The sequence below is a fragment of the Panthera pardus genome, unplaced genomic scaffold (genome assembly GCF_024362965.1).
Source record: "Panthera pardus isolate Hobbes unplaced genomic scaffold, ASM2436296v1 HiC_scaffold_1, whole genome shotgun sequence".
In the NCBI taxonomy this organism is placed as follows: domain Eukaryota; kingdom Metazoa; phylum Chordata; class Mammalia; order Carnivora; family Felidae; genus Panthera; species Panthera pardus.
This window is the reverse complement of record NW_026526654.1, coordinates 63,851,751-63,874,294: the sequence shown is the minus strand read 5'-3', so window position 1 is coordinate 63,874,294 and position 22,544 is coordinate 63,851,751. Positions and strand designations below refer to the sequence as shown.

The 22,544-nt window shown below is 45.4% G+C and overlaps 1 protein-coding gene across 12 annotated transcripts in view; it reads left to right on the top strand.

The window, feature by feature from the left end:
• ENOX1 (ecto-NOX disulfide-thiol exchanger 1) overlaps positions 1–22,544 on the top strand; it is a 572,287-nt gene that overhangs the window by 484,450 nt on the left and 65,293 nt on the right. For 10 of the 12 annotated variants that reach the window (XM_053899210.1, XM_019447475.2, XM_019447469.2 and 7 more), the window contains 2 exons: positions 807–914; positions 5,166–5,222. In XM_053899210.1, the coding sequence (XP_053755185.1) occupies positions 807–914; positions 5,166–5,222 (165 nt within the window). The remainder of the gene's footprint in view (positions 1–806; positions 915–5,165; positions 5,223–22,544) is intronic. The other 2 variants (XM_019447473.2, XM_019447472.2) reach the window with 1 other exon arrangement.

The following is a 22,544-nucleotide window of genomic DNA, read 5'->3' as shown; positions in this document are numbered from 1 at the left end:
CGTAGGCCATAGCTTAGTGTTTTGACAGCTTATATCAGCAGTTTTCTCGGCTGATATATTGATTGCAGTTTGGACTTCAGTCCTGCTGATCTAATAAAACATCACCGTCATAACAGAGAAAGTAAAAGGATCTTTTGTGGACCCAGCCACTGGGTGAGGTGGCTTCACGGAGCCACTGTAAGGCCGGTTTTCCTGTCCTATGGAAAATGAAGAAACAGTGGATAAGTTGACGGATTAGATCCAGGTTTTTTTTTTTTATTATTATTTCATTTCTTCGTCTATCAAAACATGTTGTCTACTAACACTGTTCTCTACATGTTGACAAATGCGCATTTGTTCGAAGGATTATGATGATGCCTTTGCAAATAGCTCGAACAGATTCGTTTCGTTGCATAGCAGTATCGCAAATGGCCTAATAATGTGTCAAAACCTGCAATACTCATTACACTAAGTGGTGGGGGCGTGCCGCCTGGGTGGCTCAGTCAGTTAAGCTCTAACTCTTGGTTTGGGCTCAGGTCACGATCTCACGGTTTGTGAGTTCAAGCCCCAAATCCGGCTCCGTTCTGACAGTGCAGAGCCTGCTTGGAATTCTCTCTCTCTCCCTCTATCTCTGCCCCTCCCATGCTCGCTCTCTCTCTCTCTCTCTCAAAATAAATAAACTTTAAAAAAGAAAAAGTTAGCTGAAGTCTGGATTAAGCCTTTAAGCCATAAAAAAAAAATCTTCTCAGGTTTTGAATGGATATTTTTAATATCTTGCCATCTCCTGGCCATCATTCTATTTACCTTAACTATTCTTACTTTCACAGCAACTGCTGACCATCCAGGAGGAGTTAAACAACAAGAAGTCGGAACTGGAACAAGCAAAGGAAGAGCAGTCGCACACGCAAGCATTACTTAAAGTCCTCCAGGAACAAGTAAGTGAACGCAACGTCTCTGCTTCGTGCATACGCTGACGTGCACGTCGCTCGTATCAGACACCTGTGCAGACTTTCCCGAAGTCAGTCTGTGGGACAGTCGGCCTGCACCCTCTCAAACCTCCTGGCAGCTTCGCTCTGTAGAATCTAAAACCTGTTTTCACTCTTGCACCTGCGGAGATCACCTGAGCCTGCCAGCGGTGTGTCAAAGTTCATTCCAAAAGACAAATGAATTTTGATAAAGTTTTAAGCCACCGGAGGTACAGACAGATCCCCAAGCAAGCGGGTAGTTTCCTCTTAAGGATAAGAGTGAGGGAAATGTGTTTAGCATAGCCCATGGCTTTCACGCAGACATCTGAATGGAGAACGACTGAGTCACGGGGACATTAAAAAAAGAGCCTTCCCCGTTTGTGCATCAGGGCACTCATCTAACCACAGTGAGCAACCAACCTTTTATATGAAGTTTGTAAATCTGATCGTTTCATCCTGGCTTTCTTTGATACTGAAGTGTGGCCTGACATTGATAAGTGGATTTGAAAGTATTGTCTTACAGCAGGGTAAGATGGATTGCTCGGCTGCAGAGTGAAATCTGAGTGAAATCTAAGCCCAGCACCTACACGGGAGAGCTCTTGAAATGCTTGCCTCTTTCTGGCCTTCCTTGCTGCCAGCAATGTAATGAATGGTAACTGGGAGGGAGAAAATCACATAGCGTAACCCCAACCCTTTGGGGGGGATCAAATTTAGCTTGTTTTACATTTCACACCCACAGTGGCTTATGAGAAGGTTATTTGTATAATATAAATAACTTCAGAAGTGGTGTATCTAAAAAAGTGACGTCGGGAGAATAGTCAGCTGTGACTCAGTCACTTTACAAGCGATTTTTCGTTTTTCATGGTTTGGGGGCAGGAAAATGTAGTTTTGGTTAGTTTCCCCTAAAAGTATAAGGGATTTGTGAGTAGGAAGTGAAGATGTTGGATACTTCATAAGCTTTTATAGCTTTGAAGGAGAATATAAAACTAATGATTATGTGATTAGTACAGATAAAATAATGCAGACTGAGGCTGAATCTACTGTGTGATTTTGGAGAGGTTAGACTGAGCTGAAAACTGCTGACAAAATTCGCAGCGACCTGCCATCCAGGAGACTCCGAGTCTCCGGGCTTTCCTCCTCTACGTTACAAAGAGACTATCAGCATTGTGACGCTGTTTTGGTCCATATTTGCTCCTGATCAGACATAGCTCTGAGCCTTGTCGTTTTGTTCTGACCCCCTCTCTCCTCGATTTGCTGGGATGGGGAGGGGTGGATTTGTCCTTTCTCCACATGACTCAGATCCTTTACGTACATGGTCTCTTTCGACATAATGCTATTGCCCACTTAATAGACTATAGTGAAAACGTAACTTTTTATTCACTGGAAAGCCAAAAAAAAAAAAAAAAAAAGTCAGTTGACTCACTTTATTGCAATTTTCCGGAGCCAAACCCACAACACCTCTAAGGTATGCGTGTTTTGGACTTGAAGTCTAAACCCCAGTCATAAAAAAACAGATTCTGAGTTTCGCAGAAAGCACCGGTACATTCTTGTTGTGGCATGCACTTTTAGAGGGCAAAAAGTGCACGCACAGGCAGTGGTGAAGCATCACACTTCCATCTTATTACTTAAACAGGGAACATGAAGAAGATTCAGAACAACTAAAATCATTAAAGAGCTAGAAAATCGGACCAGGAAGGAATCGTGTTTCAGTCTGCTGTACTAATTTAAACGGGACGGCTCTTTTCAAACAAAGGCATCAGAAGGACATGTGTCTGAGCAGACCGGGGACACACTGCAGCCACGTGCATTTGGCTGCCGTAGCCACCGGCAGTCTATTTTGTGACATCCTCTAGCCCGGAGCCCCTGTCATCCTTGCGGTTGGGAGCACGCATTGGCCGTGTTCCTTCCATCTCCTCGCAGCCACCCCCACGCCGCAGACAGACATACACTTGCAAAGGCACCTGTGTACTTCCAAGAACGTTGCCCGATAAGGCTTCCTTTGGACTTATGTAGAGTACGTGTGTAAACACTTCTTCAGTGCCTGCATACATAAGGCCTACACAAATAGCATCGCTCCTGGACAGTATGACTGCACGGGCTTAGATGCTGTCACACACACACACACACACACACACACACACACACACACACGAGAGAGAGAGGAAAAGATACACCTTTTTCTGAAGACTTGGTATTCTGCTATTTAAAGTGATGCCACGTGATGGGAATCCTAAAAAGCAAGACTAGGTTGTGAGGGAAGGCCCTTACCATCCCCATTCAGGGAAGGCAGGGTTATTCCCTAGGCTCCCCAGAAGGTCCCCGGCCCTCCTTGTTTGCTAGGATGCAGCTCCTCCGGGCCCCTGACTCCCGCCCCACGGTGGCAGCGTCCGGCGTCTGGCGCTTGTTCACAAGCCCAGGTACCCACAGACGAGACGCTCCTCTGCTCCACCTGGAGGAAGCGAGTAGCTCCAGGAGAGGAGGACAGGGAGAGGCCGGTGAGGGCACGGCAGTGGCTAGCCTGCCGCTGCAGGAGGGAGCGCTGGCCTGTGGCCGTTCTGGCAGATGAGAGCAGGGGAGGGAACAGAAGCGGCAGACAGGGAGCACCGGGGGGAGCCAGCTGGGGGTGTGGCAAGACAAGAGGGCGTGGAGTGGCATGACGGAGTCCGAGTAAAAGGGAGGAGAGCCGTGGGCACGTCTGTGCTGGTAAACACGGAAAGGTGGAGCGGGTCCTTGCCTTCTGCTGCAAAATAACAAAGCTTTCAGAGCTAGGCCCGCTCGACCCGACAGAAGCACGAACCGCGGGACCTACGGTGAGCCAAGAGAAAGACGATAAGGAACACCTGCAACGAGAAAACCTTCGGACGGGAAAACACGGAGGGTCTTGTTCAGTCCCCCTGTGCCCTCTGGTAACGGATGGCCTGGCTATCGCGCTGGCACCCTTTTCTTCTCACATCCGTAACACGTCGCGATTGCTGTGTGTGGAAACACCCGTGATGTAGCCCCGAAGACCAGCGGGCGGAATTGTTGTCCCAAGTGGGAGCCACGTGGAAACGAGCCCAAGAGCCTCTGGTCCATCGTCGGCTGCCCCAGGCTGTTTCTACATGTTCCCCTTCCTTTCGCAAAGCCCCTCTCTTGACACGGACAGCGTGTGGCTTTCTTGCCGACGGTTTGACATTGCCTAAACACACACACACACACACACACACACACACACACACACACACGCTTTCATTTTAATATGCACAAATAGCCAGAAAGAACCAGCGTGTCAGATCGGACACATCACGGGTGTACGTGCATTTATTTTCTTTCAGACTTTCAGCATTTATTTCCCACCGTTTTATTTTAGGCTTAAAAAAAAACAATGATCCAGCAGGGGCTGCTTCCTAAGCATTAAAAAGCCAGGAAGCAGTGCTGGCAACGGCCGTAAGGCCCGCCCCCCCCTTGCCCTTGCTCTCAGCTCCCAATGTCTGCTTTGATAAAACGCCAATTAAAGGTTTCCAGAAATCTCCAGATAACTGATTATTGCTAAGCCTTCAGAGAGAGAGTAGAGGGAGTAGTGTTTTCAGGTGTTCGCTGTTAAAAATCTCATTTGAGCAATAGCTTTTCTTCTAATGCCTCAGTGACCAAGGAGATGTCTTCCCGATTCTTCCTTTGCAAAAAAAAAAAAAAAAAAAGAAGAAGAAGAAGAAAATCATCTTTTTGTTTAGGCCTCCAGAAACAATGCCAGTCATTCAAATATGTTCTCAAGGAGGACATGTACAATAGCACTGTGGCATGTTAAAACAACGGAAAATACATCATTCACGAGTAATCATTAGTCTAACATCAGCTGGTGGCAACTTGCAAACACTGCAGGGTTTAAATTAATAGCAATACAACTAGGAAGTGAAATCATTTGTTATTCTTAAGAACCAATTTTATACATTTTATGCCTATGGAACTGCTTTCTGATCTTATTATTTAAAAAATAATGACCAAGACCCATTTATATTTTTTGCCAGCCACCGAGTTTTCTAAAATATTGGTCTCAAGCTTGTTTCAATAAGACTCATTAGAATTATATGCTCCATCTGGTTTTTTTGGTTCTCTTTCCTTGGAAGTTTTATAAAGTGCAACCCCGGATAGATCAGAGTTAACAGGATGATGTATATTTAACAGACATGCTTGCTTACTCATGTGGGGTTTTTGTTTTGTTTTGTTTCTTCTTGAAATTTGCAGTTAAAAGGTACCAAGGAATTGGTCGAGACCAACGGCCACAGCCATGAGGACACAAATGTAGGTACCACTGACCCAGTATTTGCTCTTGTTGCTTGATGTTGGTTGAATGCCCACAGGTATGTGGCACTTTATTTATGACACAAAGGAGATCAGAAGTCCTGCCCCTTGGTGGTTTATTAAGATTACTCTGAATGGTTTGGCAGTAAAGTGTGGCAGACAGGCACTGCTCTTGTTAGCTTAAGTTATCAAATGTCAGTTTTAGAGGTACTTGAGCTAATCTCTACCATAAAAATTCTCGTCTCCGTGAATTTCTTTGAGTCCTTTGTATTTTCAAAGCTATACACTAAGGACGTGTTGGGAGGGCAAATGGAATGAGACCAAACAGAGGGTAATAAGTTGTGTATTGCATGCGTATTTATTGAGTTTGCTGGTCACTGAAGATGGTAATGAAATGATTGCTATGCCGGAAAGGTTTCAGAGCAGACCCCGTCTCTCAGAAAAGCCCTTGAAAGCGACGCCTCTCTTGTTTCTGACCCAGAACAGGAACATGGTGCATCCATCTTCTTGATATAAGAGTAATGGTGCAAGATCCCAGTTAGCACAGACTTTTTCTCTTAGGGTTCCTTGTGTATCCAGTTGCCCAAGATTAGTCCGGTGTTCTCTCTGCCTTGGAAGTTCTGTAGTCTCAGGTGGAATATTATGCCATGTAGATCATTGTCTCTCCCTATGTATGATGGTTGTGCTTTTGTCTTTTTAAAAATCTCTCTGATATCTGTACGTATTTGATTATCGTCATCACAGAAAATGCTTACTAAGCAGTTCTTTTCACATAACGCAGAATCAGACATGGTAATGAATGCCTGATTAAGCTAGAGCTGGGAGAAATTATACACTTCATGTTCACTCTTGTTTTAATTATATACCGTGGAACGCCTGACATCCAAAGTACCAAAAAAATCCCTCTTTAATAACTACTGTTCCTGCAAAACGGATATTTAACGTATGACGTTTATGGAGAGTCTACTGCGTACGTAGAGCTCTACTACGTGCTGGGGGGGTGGGGGTGGTTACAGAGAAAATAGAAGGCTTGCTGTCTGCCCTCCGAGAACTTGTAACTGAGTTGGGGATGAGGGAACACACGGGCGATAGACAGGATGTGAAAAGTGTGTCATAAGGGGAGGCAGCTGTGATGCGGTGTAGTTTGAAATCTGGACTTTGCTGCCTATTAACTGTGTCAACTGGGGGCAGGTCAGCACTTCTGAGTTTCATTTTCCTATTTGTAAAATGGATGGCGATGCCTACCTCAAACATGTGTCATGAAGTCGTAACGGGCTGAGGCATGTGAGACGTCACTACGATGGTCTCGCGGTGGTGGACAACAGAGAACAGCTTCCCAGATCGGAGGGATTTGGGTTAGCTTTGGAGAACGGAGAGGATTGAGAAAGCAGAGGAGGAAGCCATGCATACAGAGCTCTCCACGGGCAACATTGCCACCTAAATAGTTTCTCTTCCCACTCCAGTATTTCATAAACCCCCGCCTTACCGTGGAGCCTTTTTTCCAGGGTCCTGTCCTCCTGGGACACATTGCTGCCGCATTCGCGACCAGAACCTTCACATGCTTCTCCCTCAGAGTCAGTCCCTGTGTGTCTCCTGAGGAAAGCTGCCGTCAAATCCAACAAGGCAAAGTGGCAGGTTGCCTCGATTTCCTGGTCTACAAAATGGGGATGATATTACCTGTCTTTCCTTCTTGTAAGGCTTATGGTGAGAAGCAAATGAGACAATGGATGTGGAGGCACTTTGTAATTGTGAGGTTCTGAGCAGGAGGCTGTTATGATTATAAGCTCATCTGTTGGTCGAATCAAATTGATGATGCGTGTGAAGACAGGCCTCACACAACATCTAGCCCCTCTCGTTTTGAGAAATGTCAAAAGGCATTCATTATTCAATGAAAAAAGTGGAAGGTCATCTTTGAAGTCTTTTATCCTTTCTAGAAGAAAGTTTTTAGCTTTGAAAGAGACCTCTCTAGAATCCAGGGTGTGGGCTGAAAAAGCCCACAATAGAAAAGTCGACAGAAGCAATGGCTGTTGAGAGACAGGGTTGAGGCCAAGTAGGAGGGAGGTGCAGCACTGTGACCAAGGGTGGGTGAGAGGTTTGTGGAATGATGGAACCCAGCAGCACTTGCCAGTGCCCCCCTCCATGCCCCCCTTTCTCACTGGGCCAAAGGTTGGGCTAGTTTCTATAATCGCTGCCTATTCTTTTAGGGCTTTCCCAGCAGGTGGATAATCCACGGGTCTTGCTCTTTTCTGTCTGTAATGTTGTCTCCTTTGGGCAGTTCCCTACTACCTTCGCTGGGTTATGTGAATGAAAAAAAAAAAAAGTTATTTTGGCCACACATTAGAAGCGCTTGCACAGTATCGGGTGAAGGTAGTTTTAAATGTCTGAAATGAAGTCTCTGTCTCCTCTAAAGTTTCCATCGGCCTTGTGGTGGTAGAAGGCATCAGGCTTTCAAACTAGATTGAGAAGATTTGGGTTCATTTTGATCCCTGAATAGCCGTGTGACCAGGGCAAGTGATTTGACTTTCACCTTCCTCATCCGTAAGAGTGCTCAGGGAAACCAGGTACATAAACACTTGGCTTAGCGTATCAATTCCCTCTCTTCATCTAGCCACATAAATAGTAGTTGGTATAGAAGGCAGAATTTTGACAGGATGAATTTTGTATTGTTGTTTTTGTTGTTTATTATTTTTTTTAAATCTACATCCAAATTAGTTAGCATATAGTGCAACAATGATTTCAGGAATAGATTCTTTAATGCCCCTTACCCATTTAGCCCATCCCCCCTCCCACAACCCCTCCAGTAACCCTCTGTTTGTTCTCCATATTTAAGAGTCTCTTCTGTTTTGTCCCCCTCCCTGTTTTTATATTATTTTTGTTTCCCTTCCCTTATGTTCCTCTGTTTTGTCTCTTAAAGTCCTCATGTGAGTGAAGTTATATGATATTTGTCTTTCTCTGGCTAATTTCACTTAGCATAATACCCTCCAGTTCCATCCACATAGTTGCAAATGGCAAAATTTCATTCTTTTTGATTGCCAAGTAATACTCCATTGTGTGTGTATGTGTGTGTGTGTGTGTGTGTGTGTGTGTGTGTATACACACCACATCTTCTTTATCCATTCATCCATCAGTGGACATTTGGGCTCTTTCCATACTTTGGCTGTTGTTGATAGCACTGCTATCAACATTGGGGTGCATGTGTTCCTCCGAAACAGCACACCTGTATCCCTTGGATAAATGCCTAGTAGTGCAGTTGCTGGGTCATAGGGTAGTTCTATTTTTAGTTTTTTGAGGAACCTCCATAATGTTTTCCAGAGTGGCTGCACCAGCTTGCATTCCCACCAACAATGCAAAAGAGATCCTCTTTCTCTGCATCCTCGCCGACATCTGTTGTTGCCTGAGTTGTTAATGTGAGCCATTCTGACAGGTGTGAGGTGGTATCTCATTGTGGTTTTGATTTGTATTTCCCTGATGATGAGTGATGTTGAGCATTTTTTCATGTGTCGTTTGGCCATCTAGATGTCTTCTTTGGAGAAGTGTCTATTCATGTCTTTTGCCCATTCACTGGATTATTTGCTTTTGGGGTGTTGAGTTTGATAAGTTCTTTATAGATTTTGGATACTAACCCTTTATCTGATATGTTGTTTGCAAATATCTTCTCCCATTCTGTCAGTTGCCTTTTAGTTTTCCTGATTGCTTCCTTCACTGAGCAGAAGCTTTTTATTTTGATGAGGTCCCAGTAAGTTCATTTTTGCTTTTGTTTTCCTTGCCTCCGGAGACGTGTTGAGTAAGAAGTTGCTGCGGCCAAGATCAAAGAGGTTTTTGCCTTCTTTCTCCTCAAAAATTTTGATGGCTTTCTGTCTTACATTTAGGTCTTTCAACCATTTTGAGTTTATTTTTGTGTATGATGTAAGAAAGTGGTCCAAGTTCATTCTTCTGCATGTTGCTGTCCAGTTTTCCCAGCACCACTTGCTGAAGAGACTGTCTTTATTCCATTGGATAGTCTTTCCGGCTTTGTCAAAGATGAGTTGGCCATATGTTTGTGGGTCCATTTATGAGTTCTCTATTCTGTTCCATTGACCTGAGTGTCTGTTCTTGTGCCAATGACAAGATGAATTTTAATGCAGATCATGAGGTTTAAAGCCTCTGGCACAGAGGTTATTGACTAAGACATATAGATTTTTTTTCTCTATAATTAGTCACATGGGCAGGAATTTTACATATTATTTATTAACAATAATTATACAGGACTGGTGCAGGCTTAGCTGGATATTCTTATGAGAGTTGACAGTTGCTTTTTAAAAACAATATATTTTATTATAAAAGAAGTAGTCTGTATGAAACTGGAAAATCATAGAAAAAAAATACAGAGGTGAAGAAAAATAACTTAACATCTCATTACTCAGAGATAACCACTATTAATATTTTATTTTAGTTTTTTCCAGTCATGTGCATATATATGACCAGAGGGGAAAAGTCATAAATAAATATTATCATATTGTCTTCAGTTTTGTACATTTTTGATTTCTCATTATATCGTAAGTATTTTTCTTGTCACCAAATGTTCCTCAAAGACATGATTCTTAATGGCTGTGTAATGCAGATAGGAAATAATTGAACCACAGACCTATGTGTTCGGCATTTAACTTCCCATTTTTTTACTATTATAAATAATGCTGTAATTAACATGCCCATAAATCTTGTTCTGCCTCTTTCATATTTGTTTCTGGGGGATACTGTATATTAATAGGCATGTCATGGAGTCTGGCAGGGAGTTTCAGACTTGCAGAATTGTTTAGCATTTAGAATGTCGTGTGGCAGATGGACACTTATGGTAGCCATTAGTGGTCCTGAAGGGACTCATAACAAATAGGTCTCGTCTTGCAATTTACTAACCCTCTTGCCTTAGTCCCGAGCGTTGTCCAGCTTATGGGATGTTAACCACACTTAGATTTGACCTGTTACTGTTCCTTTTCTACTGTTTTTATGTTTTATTGAGCCAACAACAGTCTCTGACCAACACTTTGTCTGCTATTCCCGAGGTCCCCAAACTGACCTACCCTGGTCCCCATCTGAAGACCTGCGAGCTTGTGCTCAGGAGGAAAGTTTTCTGAGATCCAATTTAAACCCATTAGAGCCAGAACCTGAGATCACCGGCAAAGGTCTTGCTCTTCAAGAGTACTGATTTTAAATAGACTTTTCCTTGTGTTTGGAACTGGATATGTTAATGACGGCTGGGCAGTCCAACCTTCTAAGTGTACTCAAGTTTAAAACTAGCCTTTATTATGGTTCATTTAGAGATTTCAGTTATTCTAGGCCCCAGTTTTCTTTCCTAAAAGGCAAACCATAAATTTTCCTTTTATCTCTGTCTCTGAGCTATCTCCTAATCCCTAGAACTTCTGAATACCTAGCCTGGTCCCTGGTAATTAATGCATAACAGATACCAAAATCTAAAAGAAAAAGAAAAATCTGCCCTTATCTCGCATCATTTTTGATGACCTTCCTCCCAGAGCTATCCCCACCTGTGATCCTTACGTGTGGATGTTTGGTGAGAAAATGGAAGAAAATGGAGGGGAAGGGAGAGGGTGAGAGAAATGCAGGAATAGGGGCACCTAGGTGGCTTAGTCGAGGCATCCAACTTCGGCTCAGGTCGTTATCTCGTGGTTGCTGAGTTCGAGCCCGGCGTGGGGCTCTATGGTGACGGCTTGGAGCCTGGAGCCTGCTTCAGATTCTGTATGTGTCTCTCTGTCTCTGCCTCCCCCCCACTCATGCTCTCTCTGTCTCTCTCTCTCTCAAAAAGAAACAAACATTCACAAAAAGAATGCAATTACAATTATATAAAAAAAAAAAGAAAGAAATGTAGGAATAAGTAGGAGAAATCAAGTAAAGTGGCAGCTGAAGCCTGCAGCGTATAAACAATTTTGTCTAAAAGTTTCCCATTAATTTCCACTCCTCCCGTCCTCGTTTCTGCCATACGAAAGCCGCGACACCCCCGTCTTCTGGCTGCACAACCCAGGCTCACACACTGGGGTCGGAGAAATCATTTGCAACCTGTAAAGAGGCTTAATTCATGATGCTGGAGGTTGCCGCCGTGAAGTACAACACCCTTCCCAGCCGACAATAAAACAAAAACACAAAAGAGAGAAACACTTTGCGGTTTTTCGCGCTGCCTCTGTAAGGAAGTAAATCCTCAGAGTTGTCTTTAAATCTGTCAGAGTAAAGACGTTGGGAGTGTATAGAAGAGATGCTGTGTGAAGAACATTGTTCAAGTTGAGCACACCGCAGCAGAAAGCCATTGTTAACCGTGTATTTTAATGACGTCTACGGCTGAAACCCCACAAGTGCTGGGTCAGTCCTCTGCCCAGGTTCGGGACGTGGCTTTCATCCTTGAGGCAGGCGAGCCCAAGAGAGAAGAATATACACTGGTGTATTCGATAAGGCAGGAAAGAAAAAGAAAAGCCCTGCAGGAAAGGCTCAGATTCTTAAAAGGCAAAGACATGAACTCAGTCCCGTCCTTTCCCCCACTATACAACCTGCCGCCTGCTCTCGGGGGTCCCCAACCTGGAACCGGAAGGGGAGTAGACAAGACAGAAAGGACTCACTCTTCCCACACCCCATTCCACAGACTCTGTGAGGGCAACCGGAGCCCCTGACCTGGCGAGCTGGCGCCTGGCGGGACTGGGTGCGAGACTGCGGACGGACATCACAGTTCCTGCAGCCCTGGAGATCTCTTCTTCTCACTATTTCCCGCCACCCTCAGCCTGTACAGAGTCCCCAGTCTGTCCTGCCATCCCTTTCACTCAGTTAATGAAGTCATCATTGTGGGGGAGGCAGCAGAGTATAGGGCTTTGGAATAGATCCGGGCACCAGGCGGCCTGGCTTCCATCTTGGTGCCGCCCCTTCCTGTCCAGGAGACCTTGAGTGTCTTCCACCTACATTTTTTTTCCACTCCGGAAACGAAAGTAATAATCACACCTGCCTCATTAGGGTTGTTGTGAGCATTGCTTGACAGTGTTGACATCATCGGCACGCATTAGGCGTCGTTATTACCCCGGCCTTCCACGTGCCAGGTGCCGCACTGGGTTCCAGAGACCCGTCAGTGAGGCGTGTAGACGTGGTTTAGCCCAGGTGAGCTCAGCCCCTGTCATTGTGCCCTGCGCTTATCAAAACTTGCTTGTCCTGTGTTTCATTCCATCAGGGCTTATTCTCTGCCATCAAGTTAATATCACAGTGGGCATAATGGGCTTGAGGTAATTTACTTGCGTGTTTCTAGCAACTCTCTGGAGATGAGACCTTTACCGTAAGGACTGGCTCCATGGAGAGGAGAATCTGACAGGAATGAGATATATGATATATAGGTACCTAGGGAGCATGAGGGCCCCTAGAAAGCTCAACTGGAAAACCGATAGCCACTTTGTCTTCCCCCGGGGAGAGACGGACCCACGTCTCCGGGTGACTGAGGTCACCCTCGCTCCGTAGATGTTTGAAATCAAGAAGGTGGACTTGTCATGACTAAAATTTCCTTTCTGTAATATATTACTGTCCTCACATACCAAATGCTGACATCCAGAACTCGGCCTTTTCCTCAAATTACAGCTCCTGTAGCATTACTGCTTTTCTCTTGCTGATGCTTCCTTCCCCATCCTCTACCTCTGCTTCCCTCTCCACACCCTTCTGCCCTCATACAACTGCCTTACCACGTTTTCTGCTGTGAGTTAACCACGTGTCCTGCCGTTGCCATAAAATCCATAACTCCATCTAAAAAAAACCCACATTGGGGCACCCGTGTGGCTCAGTCAGTTGAGCGTCCAACCTCAGCTTAGGTCATGATCTCACAGTCCGTGAGTTCGAGCCCCACACTGGGCTCTCTGCTGTCGACCCGGAGCCCGCTTCAGATCTTCTGTCCCCCTCTTTCTCTTCTCCTTCCCGGCTCACACTCTCTGTCTCAAAAATAAATAAACATTAAATAATAATAATAATAATAAAACCCACACACATCCCAACCCTGCACCCTTGAGAGGGACTGAGGCCTGGAAGAGGCTCTGTACCACACCCACTTTCCAGCCCGTGCAGAGCCCACAGGAAGGACGAGACATCAAAAACAGGCAGAGGCTGGCTTCATGGTCAGTGCTTGTTTCCAGTAAACACGTGAGAAGCTTTCTTAAGCTCCTCACTGCCAGCCAATGATGTGTTTCCCCATGGTAGAGCTGGGGACTACGTGGTCTGTCCTTTTTGTCAAGACAAGAGTTGGTAGTAGCTGCTTGGCCATGCGTTGGGTTTAGAGGAATGGAAACACCTTCTTTGCCCAGGCCAGGTTAGAGAAGTATAGGTAAAGGAGACATAAGTTTCAGCTCTATCTAAAATGGCCTCACATGGACAGGGGGACCGGTATAGCTAAAACAAAGATCTGAAACAAAACAAGTTTTCTAGTTTGGAGACCAGTTGTACGTAAAACCTTGGCTTGCGAGTAACTTATTCTGCGAGTGTTCTGCAAGACGAGCAAACATCTCTCATAAATTTTAACTTGATAAACGAACGATGTCTCGCAGTATGAATAGTACGTGTGGCCGAACGCCCCAGATCACCACTGAGCCAACGGTTCTTGAAATTCGCTTTGATAAACGAGTGCTCTGGATTACAAGCATGCTTGCAGAAGACATGACGCTCACCCACCAAGGTTTCGCTGTGCTTTCCCCTAAAGGTCGAATGATCCTACCCGATGTAGAAGCAAAAACAGTTGCTCGAAATGGAAGACTGGTGATGTATGGATCCCATAGGCCTATGTATGAATGCTCGTATCTTAAAAGCACCATTTTGTCCTTGTGAAAAATTTAGAAAATGCCGAAAACTGTAAAGAAAGAAAAAAAAAACACTTCCACTCCTTCATGTTTCCCCGTCTTTGTCTATGTGCACGTGCATACATTTTTAGCACACTTGTAGCATATCACGTACCACCTACACTTTTCCCCTTATAAGCCACTAGCCTTTCCCCCATGTTAAGTATTTTCTTAATGTGACTTTTGATGGCCACCTACTACTTCATGCCACAGATGTGCTCTAGTTTATTTAATCCATTCCTACCATGGGACTTCAATTTTTTTTTTTTTGCTGTCACAGACAGTATGCAGTGAATCTTCTTTAACCGTGTGTTAGTTAATCCATCTACCGTTTAAGGACTTTTTAAATGTGGAAGATTTCCATGTGGTTGGGATTTAGGGATGGCACGAGAGCCACTGATTCTTTAAAAATGTTGGCGCTCAAAGCCTACATGGTAAGTGATGAGATACACAGCCAACAATAATGTGTGGTCGTTACCATAGAGAGAGGAGACTGAGTTCTTCAACAGGAGAGGGAAAACAACTGCAAGGGTATTTGCATTCTAAAGAGAAAGGCAAACTGTGTGCTTCATGAACAATTTAGAAGAACAATACTGAGACACGTTATGTGGGGTTCTGGGCTGTGAACGGGAGATCAGACGTCTCGGTGGGCTAAGGACTTATATAGAGCCTGTTCTCTGTGTGGACCCCAGATCCAGACTCACAGAACCAAGCCGCCCGCACCCACATGAGGCTTGTCCACCCTCCGGAGGAAATACATAAGATCGAGAAGAGTGATCAATTAACAAAATGGGTTCGAATCCCTAAAGGAGAAAGAAGTTTTTATTCCTAATATGGCCCAGAAGACACATGTACGCCCCAAACCAACAATAAGAGATGCATGCAGAAGCATACAGACATGACTTGAGTACAAGCAGCATCATTTTAAAGTCAAATAAACCCAGAGGGCTTAATCACAGTTCTCCTGCCTCCCACGAGATACAGCTTCACACTACCTGATACGCCGATCGGAAGTGAGTAGGAAGAAAGTTTGGGAACATTTGTGAGAAAAGCCACCTAGAATGAAGGCGGACAGAAGCAGAAGCTTGCTGTAGTGCCTCCCGAAGATAGTAGGGGAGAGTGTCGGGAGCCTCCTGGACTCATACAGCTTTGGTTCCTGCTGACACAGCACCTGTTTTAGTGATCTGAAAACAGCAAGGAACAGGGATTCACCAGTGGGTAAAGGTGCCTTCTGAGTTCCATGTTAACCGCGGAGCCACCAGGCTTCCCAGACTGTTATTGTGAGAATATTAAAGGTCTTCCACGATTGCCACACCCCTAATTTGTGCCGATCGCACAGGAGACCAGGACGGGGAGAGGGTGAAACGTAGCAGCCGGGGCGGGGGCCAGCGATGGTCCCCATCTGCCACCTGCTCTTCCCGGGACTGCTCCGCTCAGCCAGCCCTCGCTCTGCCGGGGGGCGCTGTGTAGTTCCACACACACTGCTCATCTCCAGACCTCATCCATCACGTTGCCACATAACTCACTGGACTGTGGCATTTCTTCGAGAAAGTGTGTAGGAAGATGACACAGAAGAAAAGTAGATGGAGAGCTGGGAAGAAGAAAAAGGGGAAGAGGGGCGGGAAAGACTACGACAGGAAGTTTCCCTGTTCCATCGCCTTCTGCTGCCCGCCAGCACCTCGAAATCACGCCTGGCAGGTGGGAGAGCGGTGCCTCTCGCCGTCCCCCACACCCCTGCCAGCTCCGATGGTGAGCTTTGCTACACAAAGGTGTGTTTGCGGCTGCGCGAATCTACACGCTTCGTGAAAACTGTATCCAAAATATAAGGTTCTTGAATTTGAAGCAGCAAGCTCGGATGTTAATCTGCCAATAAAATATCGGGGGGCTTCCTGGGGGTAACTACAAAGACTATACTTGGAAAGAAATGCGTCCAGACTATCCACAATCAAGTGAAGCGTGGTCTTGTCTTTCAGCCTCAAAACTCTGCCCAGCTCTGGTGAAAACACTCTCTCCGTTCCCTCCCTCTCTCCCTAGGGCTTGACCGGTGGGAATCCACTGGGTTGTGAGTTCACTGCCCACCAAGTGCGGCTCACCTCCCCTTTCCCAGCCTCCCCCGAGGGACACCCAGCCCAGCGGCTCTCTTGAGACGTCCAGTTTACAGCCACCTGTAACTGAGCATTGCCAAACCTCCATGCAGGTTGCAAACCTCACACTTTTGGCTTTCAGTGTAACTTAGGGTATGACGAAATTTCAGAATTTCAGCAAGCCGAACCTCAGTGTGAACTCCCTCCCACCCGGGTAGGAGCCCAGGTCGAACTGGGAGGAGAGCTGGTGCACAAAGGCGGGGCCTTCGTGGGTTATGTTCGTTATAGAGAGACTGTGGGACTTTTCCCGCAGAAATGAGTGAGTAGTTCTGAGCTGTGCCGGTGTCAGAACCACAGAGGTCTTTGCCTGTCACCCCCACCCCGGGCAGCAGTCTGCTCGTAAACCTGCACAGTCACCTGGAGACTTACGGGAAGCGCCTTGCCAGGTATATGGAAACCGTTCTCCAGAAACCCTGCAGATTCCCCTGAAAAGACTCACCAGCCTTGGAACACTTAATAGTTGTGTTTTTTTTTTTTCTTTCACATTTCTTCCTATTTGATTTTTTTTTTTTTTTTCAAGAAAATCCTATAAGCCTCGGGCTTCCCAGCCCTGAAATTGCCCTTGTAGGGGAGATTTGTGACTGTGATGTTCAGCATCACCGTCATTTTTATTGTTATGTCAGCTTCCCCATGAGTTTGCAGAGTGCCTTTGTTTGTCTGGACAGTTTCCAGACTGTTCAGTGTATGCTGATGAGCTACTTTTTACCTGCCTTGCAAATTCCATCTGTTTCCAAGCCCAGCTCAATTCCCCTTTCTTGGGGCCTTATCCCAGGCTCAGCCCAAATCAGTTACCATCTTCTCCATATTCCCACAGTATTTATCTGCATTCCAAACATTCCGAACAACCCAGTTACGATAGGCCTACCTCCTCAATGCAGGCATACCTGCCTTCATGGCAGGTAATATGTATATGCCTTACAGAACCTGTCCCAGTGATGAGCCCACGTAGGTGAATACGTTTGTAACATTTAAAATACTTACCGACGGACGATGTAATTGACATAGAATTTCTAGCAGCCTGGGACAGCTCTGTGAATCTGCCTGGCCTGGTGAGGTGAAAGGTACACACACTTCTTTGTGGATATTATAGGCAAGTGACCTTGAAGGTGAACGTGCTCCATTCTGGTTCACTTGAAGACGTGTACAAAAGTCTTGTAGACTGTGCAAGTTAGAACGGAGGTGATACAGGGACCACCCCACCTCACCTTTATTTTATGCGTGTTCATTTGGCATATGCCTTCTTACCTAATTGGCGTGTGTCCGTGAGTCTTCCATTCTCGAAGGCAGTATTTCTCAAACTTTATCAAGCGGCAGAATCTAATGGAGAGCTTCTTAAAAGTCCAGATTGCTGGACTCCAGCCCAGAGTTTCGGATTGGGTAAATCTGGGCTGGGTCCCACAGATCTGCATTTCCAACAAACTCCCACATGATGCTGACTACACTTTGTGTAACTGCCAGCTGCTTTCCACCCTAGTCCAGGTTAGGGGCTGCTCTGGGCTCCCACGGCACCCAAGGCCAACCCTTGTCATGGCTTCTGTCACACTGTGTTTTAATATATTTGTTATGCCTCTCATCCCCTGGACACATAGGAACTACTATGATTCATCTGTGGCTCTTGTCTAGCACAAAGCCTACCGTATGGTAGATGCTCAAAAAATACTTGATGAACGTTAAGAGGGGTAGAGGCCCCAGAAAGAACTTCTCTGCCATTCAGCCCCCGAAAGAAAATACTACCTAATTCGTAACTGCCAGACTGGAGTTCGTAAGAAATCACATCCTTTCGGAGAGTACGCAAAAGACCGCGGACTCACAGCTTAGCCGGGTCCGTCCACATCCAGGTGCGGGCCAGTGCAGGGGTGTAGGCACAGTACTGCGTGGGGAGCATATGCCACCGCAGCCCAGTCACTGCCCTCAAGGAGCACATGACCCACTGAGGAGACCGCATACAGCAAAGAGGGGAAATCACTAAAGACTGGCTCTCGGCAAGGAAGAGGACTTGGGGCAGGATGAGGGATTTGAACAAAGTGGAGAAGTTGTGACTCCGTGAGAGGTGACTCAGACAGCAGCACAGACTAATAGCTCCAGAGTCTGAGTGTCGGGGGCCCAGTCCCGGAGCCACTGCTTTCCGGGTGTGTGAACTCAGGAAGCTACTCCCCTTCTCTGGGCCTCAGTTTTTCCATCTGTAAACAGGGATGTAATAGTACAAACACCTGGCACCTACCAAGCGTTCAGTAAGTATCATGACCATTGCTCGTATGATTCTTTTATTCAGAGAACTTCGTATGCCAGATCCACTGCGCATCAGCCCTCCAGCCACTTAGTTCTCGGAATATTTCTCGCGTCGCACATGCGAGAACACAGAGGAGACAACTGGACTCTGGTGTGTTGGAGAGGGGAGACAATTGAGTGTTTACTGAGATAGTGTGCCTGGCCAGCCTTGTGAAGTTCATTTTACGTGAATAATAATGAAATGTCTTTCTCATTTATCAGATTGCATCCCATCTATTCTCATGACCTAATTTACCACCTTAAAGGTCAAAAAACTCTGAATTTTAATATTATCATTAGTAACGTAAACTCAGCAGGTGAAAATTATGATAGTGGGTGCTTTGTAGCGGAGAAAAATAAGAAATGTCATACTGAGAAATGGACTGGGAAAATAACATGCCAGGAGCACCATAATACAATTAATCTTTACCAGCAATAGAGTCAGTATCATACAAGATAAATCAAACCAACTAATTCTGGATGCACATACATACATTTAAAAGTAGTTCGCTTTAGTTTCTTCTGTTTGCTCCTCCGTTTTTATTGGTTAAGGAGATTTTTCATGTCAGTATGTTTGCAAGGCTATGAAGGGTATGTACTTGCATAGGCAGAGCAGCGTGGGGGACATTTTTTACACACTGAAGAGAAACACACAACTGTGTTTGAGGCCAAGTGTGTTTGGGAACACCTACAAATGGCATATAGCAAAAATAAAAATAAAATACTACAGCTTACACTTTAAATAATGAACGGAGTTATTAGACTACAAAGGAATGTTTTCCCACCTTTAGCTCATTGGTATTTAAAATGACTGTCACAAGACTATGCCAAAAGAAAGCCACTCATTTGCCAGCTTGAGACCACGGTCTGAGCATGGTGTGAACTGTCATAGCCGTAATTAAGTTATGATCCAGGCAGCAGTGACGCTCTTACTATTTAATGGGAAACTTTACAAAATTGAAATTAGTCTTTCCTGTCAAAGTCTCCGTTCTCTTATTAAAAGTACATGTGGGAGAATCCCTATTTTTCAAATAAGAGCCAGATATGTATACATGTGTGTGTACATATACGTATACGTGTGTGTATATTATGTTCTAGAGAGAGAGGGGGGAGGGTTATATATGAGATATAAAAGGTAAATATCTGAATGTTAATAATGCTTACGGCTGGGTAGGCAAATTTGAGTTAATTTCTATTTTCTTTTTATATTTTATAACTTTTCCCCACTGAAAAGATGTATATATCAAATTTGTATTAAAAAAAAAACAAGAGAAGTTATTAACTAAGAATTAAAGCAAACTGGAGAACTGTCTTAAGTTTGGGAAAGGAAAGGAGAAGAACAAGGTTATAAGCTTATCATGGTCTCCAGAAGAGTGAATATTTAAATTCAAAATATATCGAAGGCATTAATAATAGATGCAAACGAAAAATTCACTTTTTACCTTCTTCAATCCAAAATAGTGAAGAAATGATTTTACTTTAAAATGATGCTACAGCAAATGCATTTAGAAACTGAAAGAATGCAAAATAGCCAAAGCGACTGCACTGGCTTTTTCACTGTCCCCTGCAATATATTCCTCAAAGTCTTCTTGTAAATCACCCACCCCAGGCCAAGCGTCCCGACCAGACCCTATGACGACCGGTTAGTTTGACCTATGATTACGCTCTCTCTGTGTGGTAACAGATTGATCAGATTGATTTAATTCACAACTTATTACTGAGAGTCCACTCGTTACTCTTTCAAAAGATACTGGTTGCAGGTACGCTGTGTACAAGGGACTGTTCCAGGTGCCGAGGACGTTGTTCCTGTGTCGCGAAAGGATTAAAGGTAGAGCAGTCTCTCTGAGTCTGGGCAACTCGCGATGGTGACAGGGAGCCTTGGTAATACTTCTGCTGGGACAGCAGGTGTGCGCTGGGACTGTGCAGGAGGGAGAGAGACGCAAGGTGGGCTGGAAAGTCATTCCCGGCCCAACCGCTCTCCTGAGCTCATGCGCCATATTTCCAGCTGCCTTTCCGAGGCCTCACATCCGGTATTTCTAAATTATTGGAGCCTGTACTTCTCATTCTTTGTGCCCTCTGATTCTAGTATCGTTATTCTGCTAGTCATCCGGACTTCACTTATTTAACTCTTTTTTAACTCTCCTCTTTCCTCTGTTTCACACACGGAAGCTGTCCATTCTCCCTTTAGAATGGCTTCTGTGTCCCCTCCTCCAAAGAAAGTCTGTCGCCACCTAACGACAGCAGGCAGCCGGACCCCATCCCTGCTAACGCTGCTCCTTGGCCAAGCCCCTGCTGGCCTTCTGCCTTGCTCCGCTTTGCTTTCATGACTATGCAAGAGCCAGTCTGGCTCCGAACGGGCAAGGCCTGTAGGCAGCGCTCAGAAGAGGATTTGATCCTAGTGTTCAACGGGCATTTTTCAGTTGACGAGGATTGTAATAGGTGCCAGGAGGGCGTTCGAGAGAGGCAGCCTCGCACAGTAATTAGGACTCTGGAGTGAGACAGCATTGATTCGAATATGACATCTGCTGCTTCCTAGTTGTGTGATCTTAGGCAAGTCATTAGCCTCTGTATGCCTCACTTTCCTCGTCTGTAAAAGGGGAATGCGGTAATACCTCATAGGGCTGTTATAAGGATTAAATGAGTTCACATTAGTAAAGTTCTTATAATACTGGCTGCATGTAGTAAACACTCTATAGTATTTATTAAATAAATATAACCAGGAATGACAAGACAAGATGGCTACCAGGAGAAATACTGTATCTGGATAGCTCTGGCACCTAAACCACACGGAGCTTTCACCTGTCCTTCTTGAAAGGGTCCACTTAACAGCCTGCAACCAGTTCTCACCTATCTTAATCTTTGCAATTGGAAATCTTAGAAAACGCAGTTCCTGGAGCCTCTGAGGACATAATGCATGCCCTCTGGGTCCAACAATGGAATCCCAAGGAGATGGGACATCTTGGCACGTCACAGGGGGATGCACTGCGAGGCAGCTAACCGCAGGAGCCCTGCATGTCTGCTTCCACATGGTCTCTCTGAGGCTCCCCTCATGCAGACCCTGATCATCAGGCTTCTGAGGAAGGGGCACAGGTCAGTGAGTGCCCATGACCCTTGGGGCTGACGGCACCAAGCTTCAGCAAGTGGGAAGATTAGCAAGGACTTGCGACTTCCTACCCACAGAAAAATTCCCCAGATCCCGCTCACTCTTGGGGACCGAGGCATTCTTACTTTCCTTTGAACCATAAGAAAACTTGAAGCTTCCTCAGGTACTCCTTCTCATCCGTCCTTTCCTCATCCATGTGTTTCTTCACTGCTTTTCTCCCTCTGCTTCCTCTTTCCTTTCTAAACAAAATCCAGGATAAGTACATGTTGTCTGTACTGACTTGGCTGCCTTATCCTGAAGGGAAGTTCCAAGTCAGGGAAAAGGACATAGAGCAGGCATGGGATTCTGGTGCAAGAGGACGCTGCAGAGATTGTGTGCTTCAAATCCCACTTTTTACGAACAAATAATGAAACAAGGGCACACAGCAAGTCAGTAGCAATTAGAACCAGTCTTCTGTGTCCAGATCCATTTTTTCCACTCTCCCAGACCATTATTTAAGGGCCATTCCCTCATTTGTCAGCCACTGGGCACCTGCTCCGTGATAGCCACTGGCCCATCAAGAAAAGTGTGAAAGGCGCTTCCATTCTCTTTCCTCCCCTGACCACAGTTATAATCTTCTGAGGAATAGCTTGACAGTTATTCGAGACTGTCTTGTCACTTGATGGATTGCCGTCGGTACTTAGAAAAAAAACGTGAGTAAAGGATATTGAGGTAGCTGATTAGCATCTTGACTATGGTCTCCAGGGCCCCTCGATTCACAAGGTGTGATGTTTAATGGTAGGGCTTAGGAGCAAACAGCAAAACAAGGCCCCGGAACAAGGAAAATAGGGAAGGAATGCGAGCCTTATGGTGCGGTGCCGGCAGATGGGAGGTGACGTGGTGAATCTTTGCCCTGCTGATCTTGACGACTGTCCCACTCACCTTGTACTAGTGGCTATAGAGCCCACCAGCCCTCGGAGTGCCACAGGGGAGT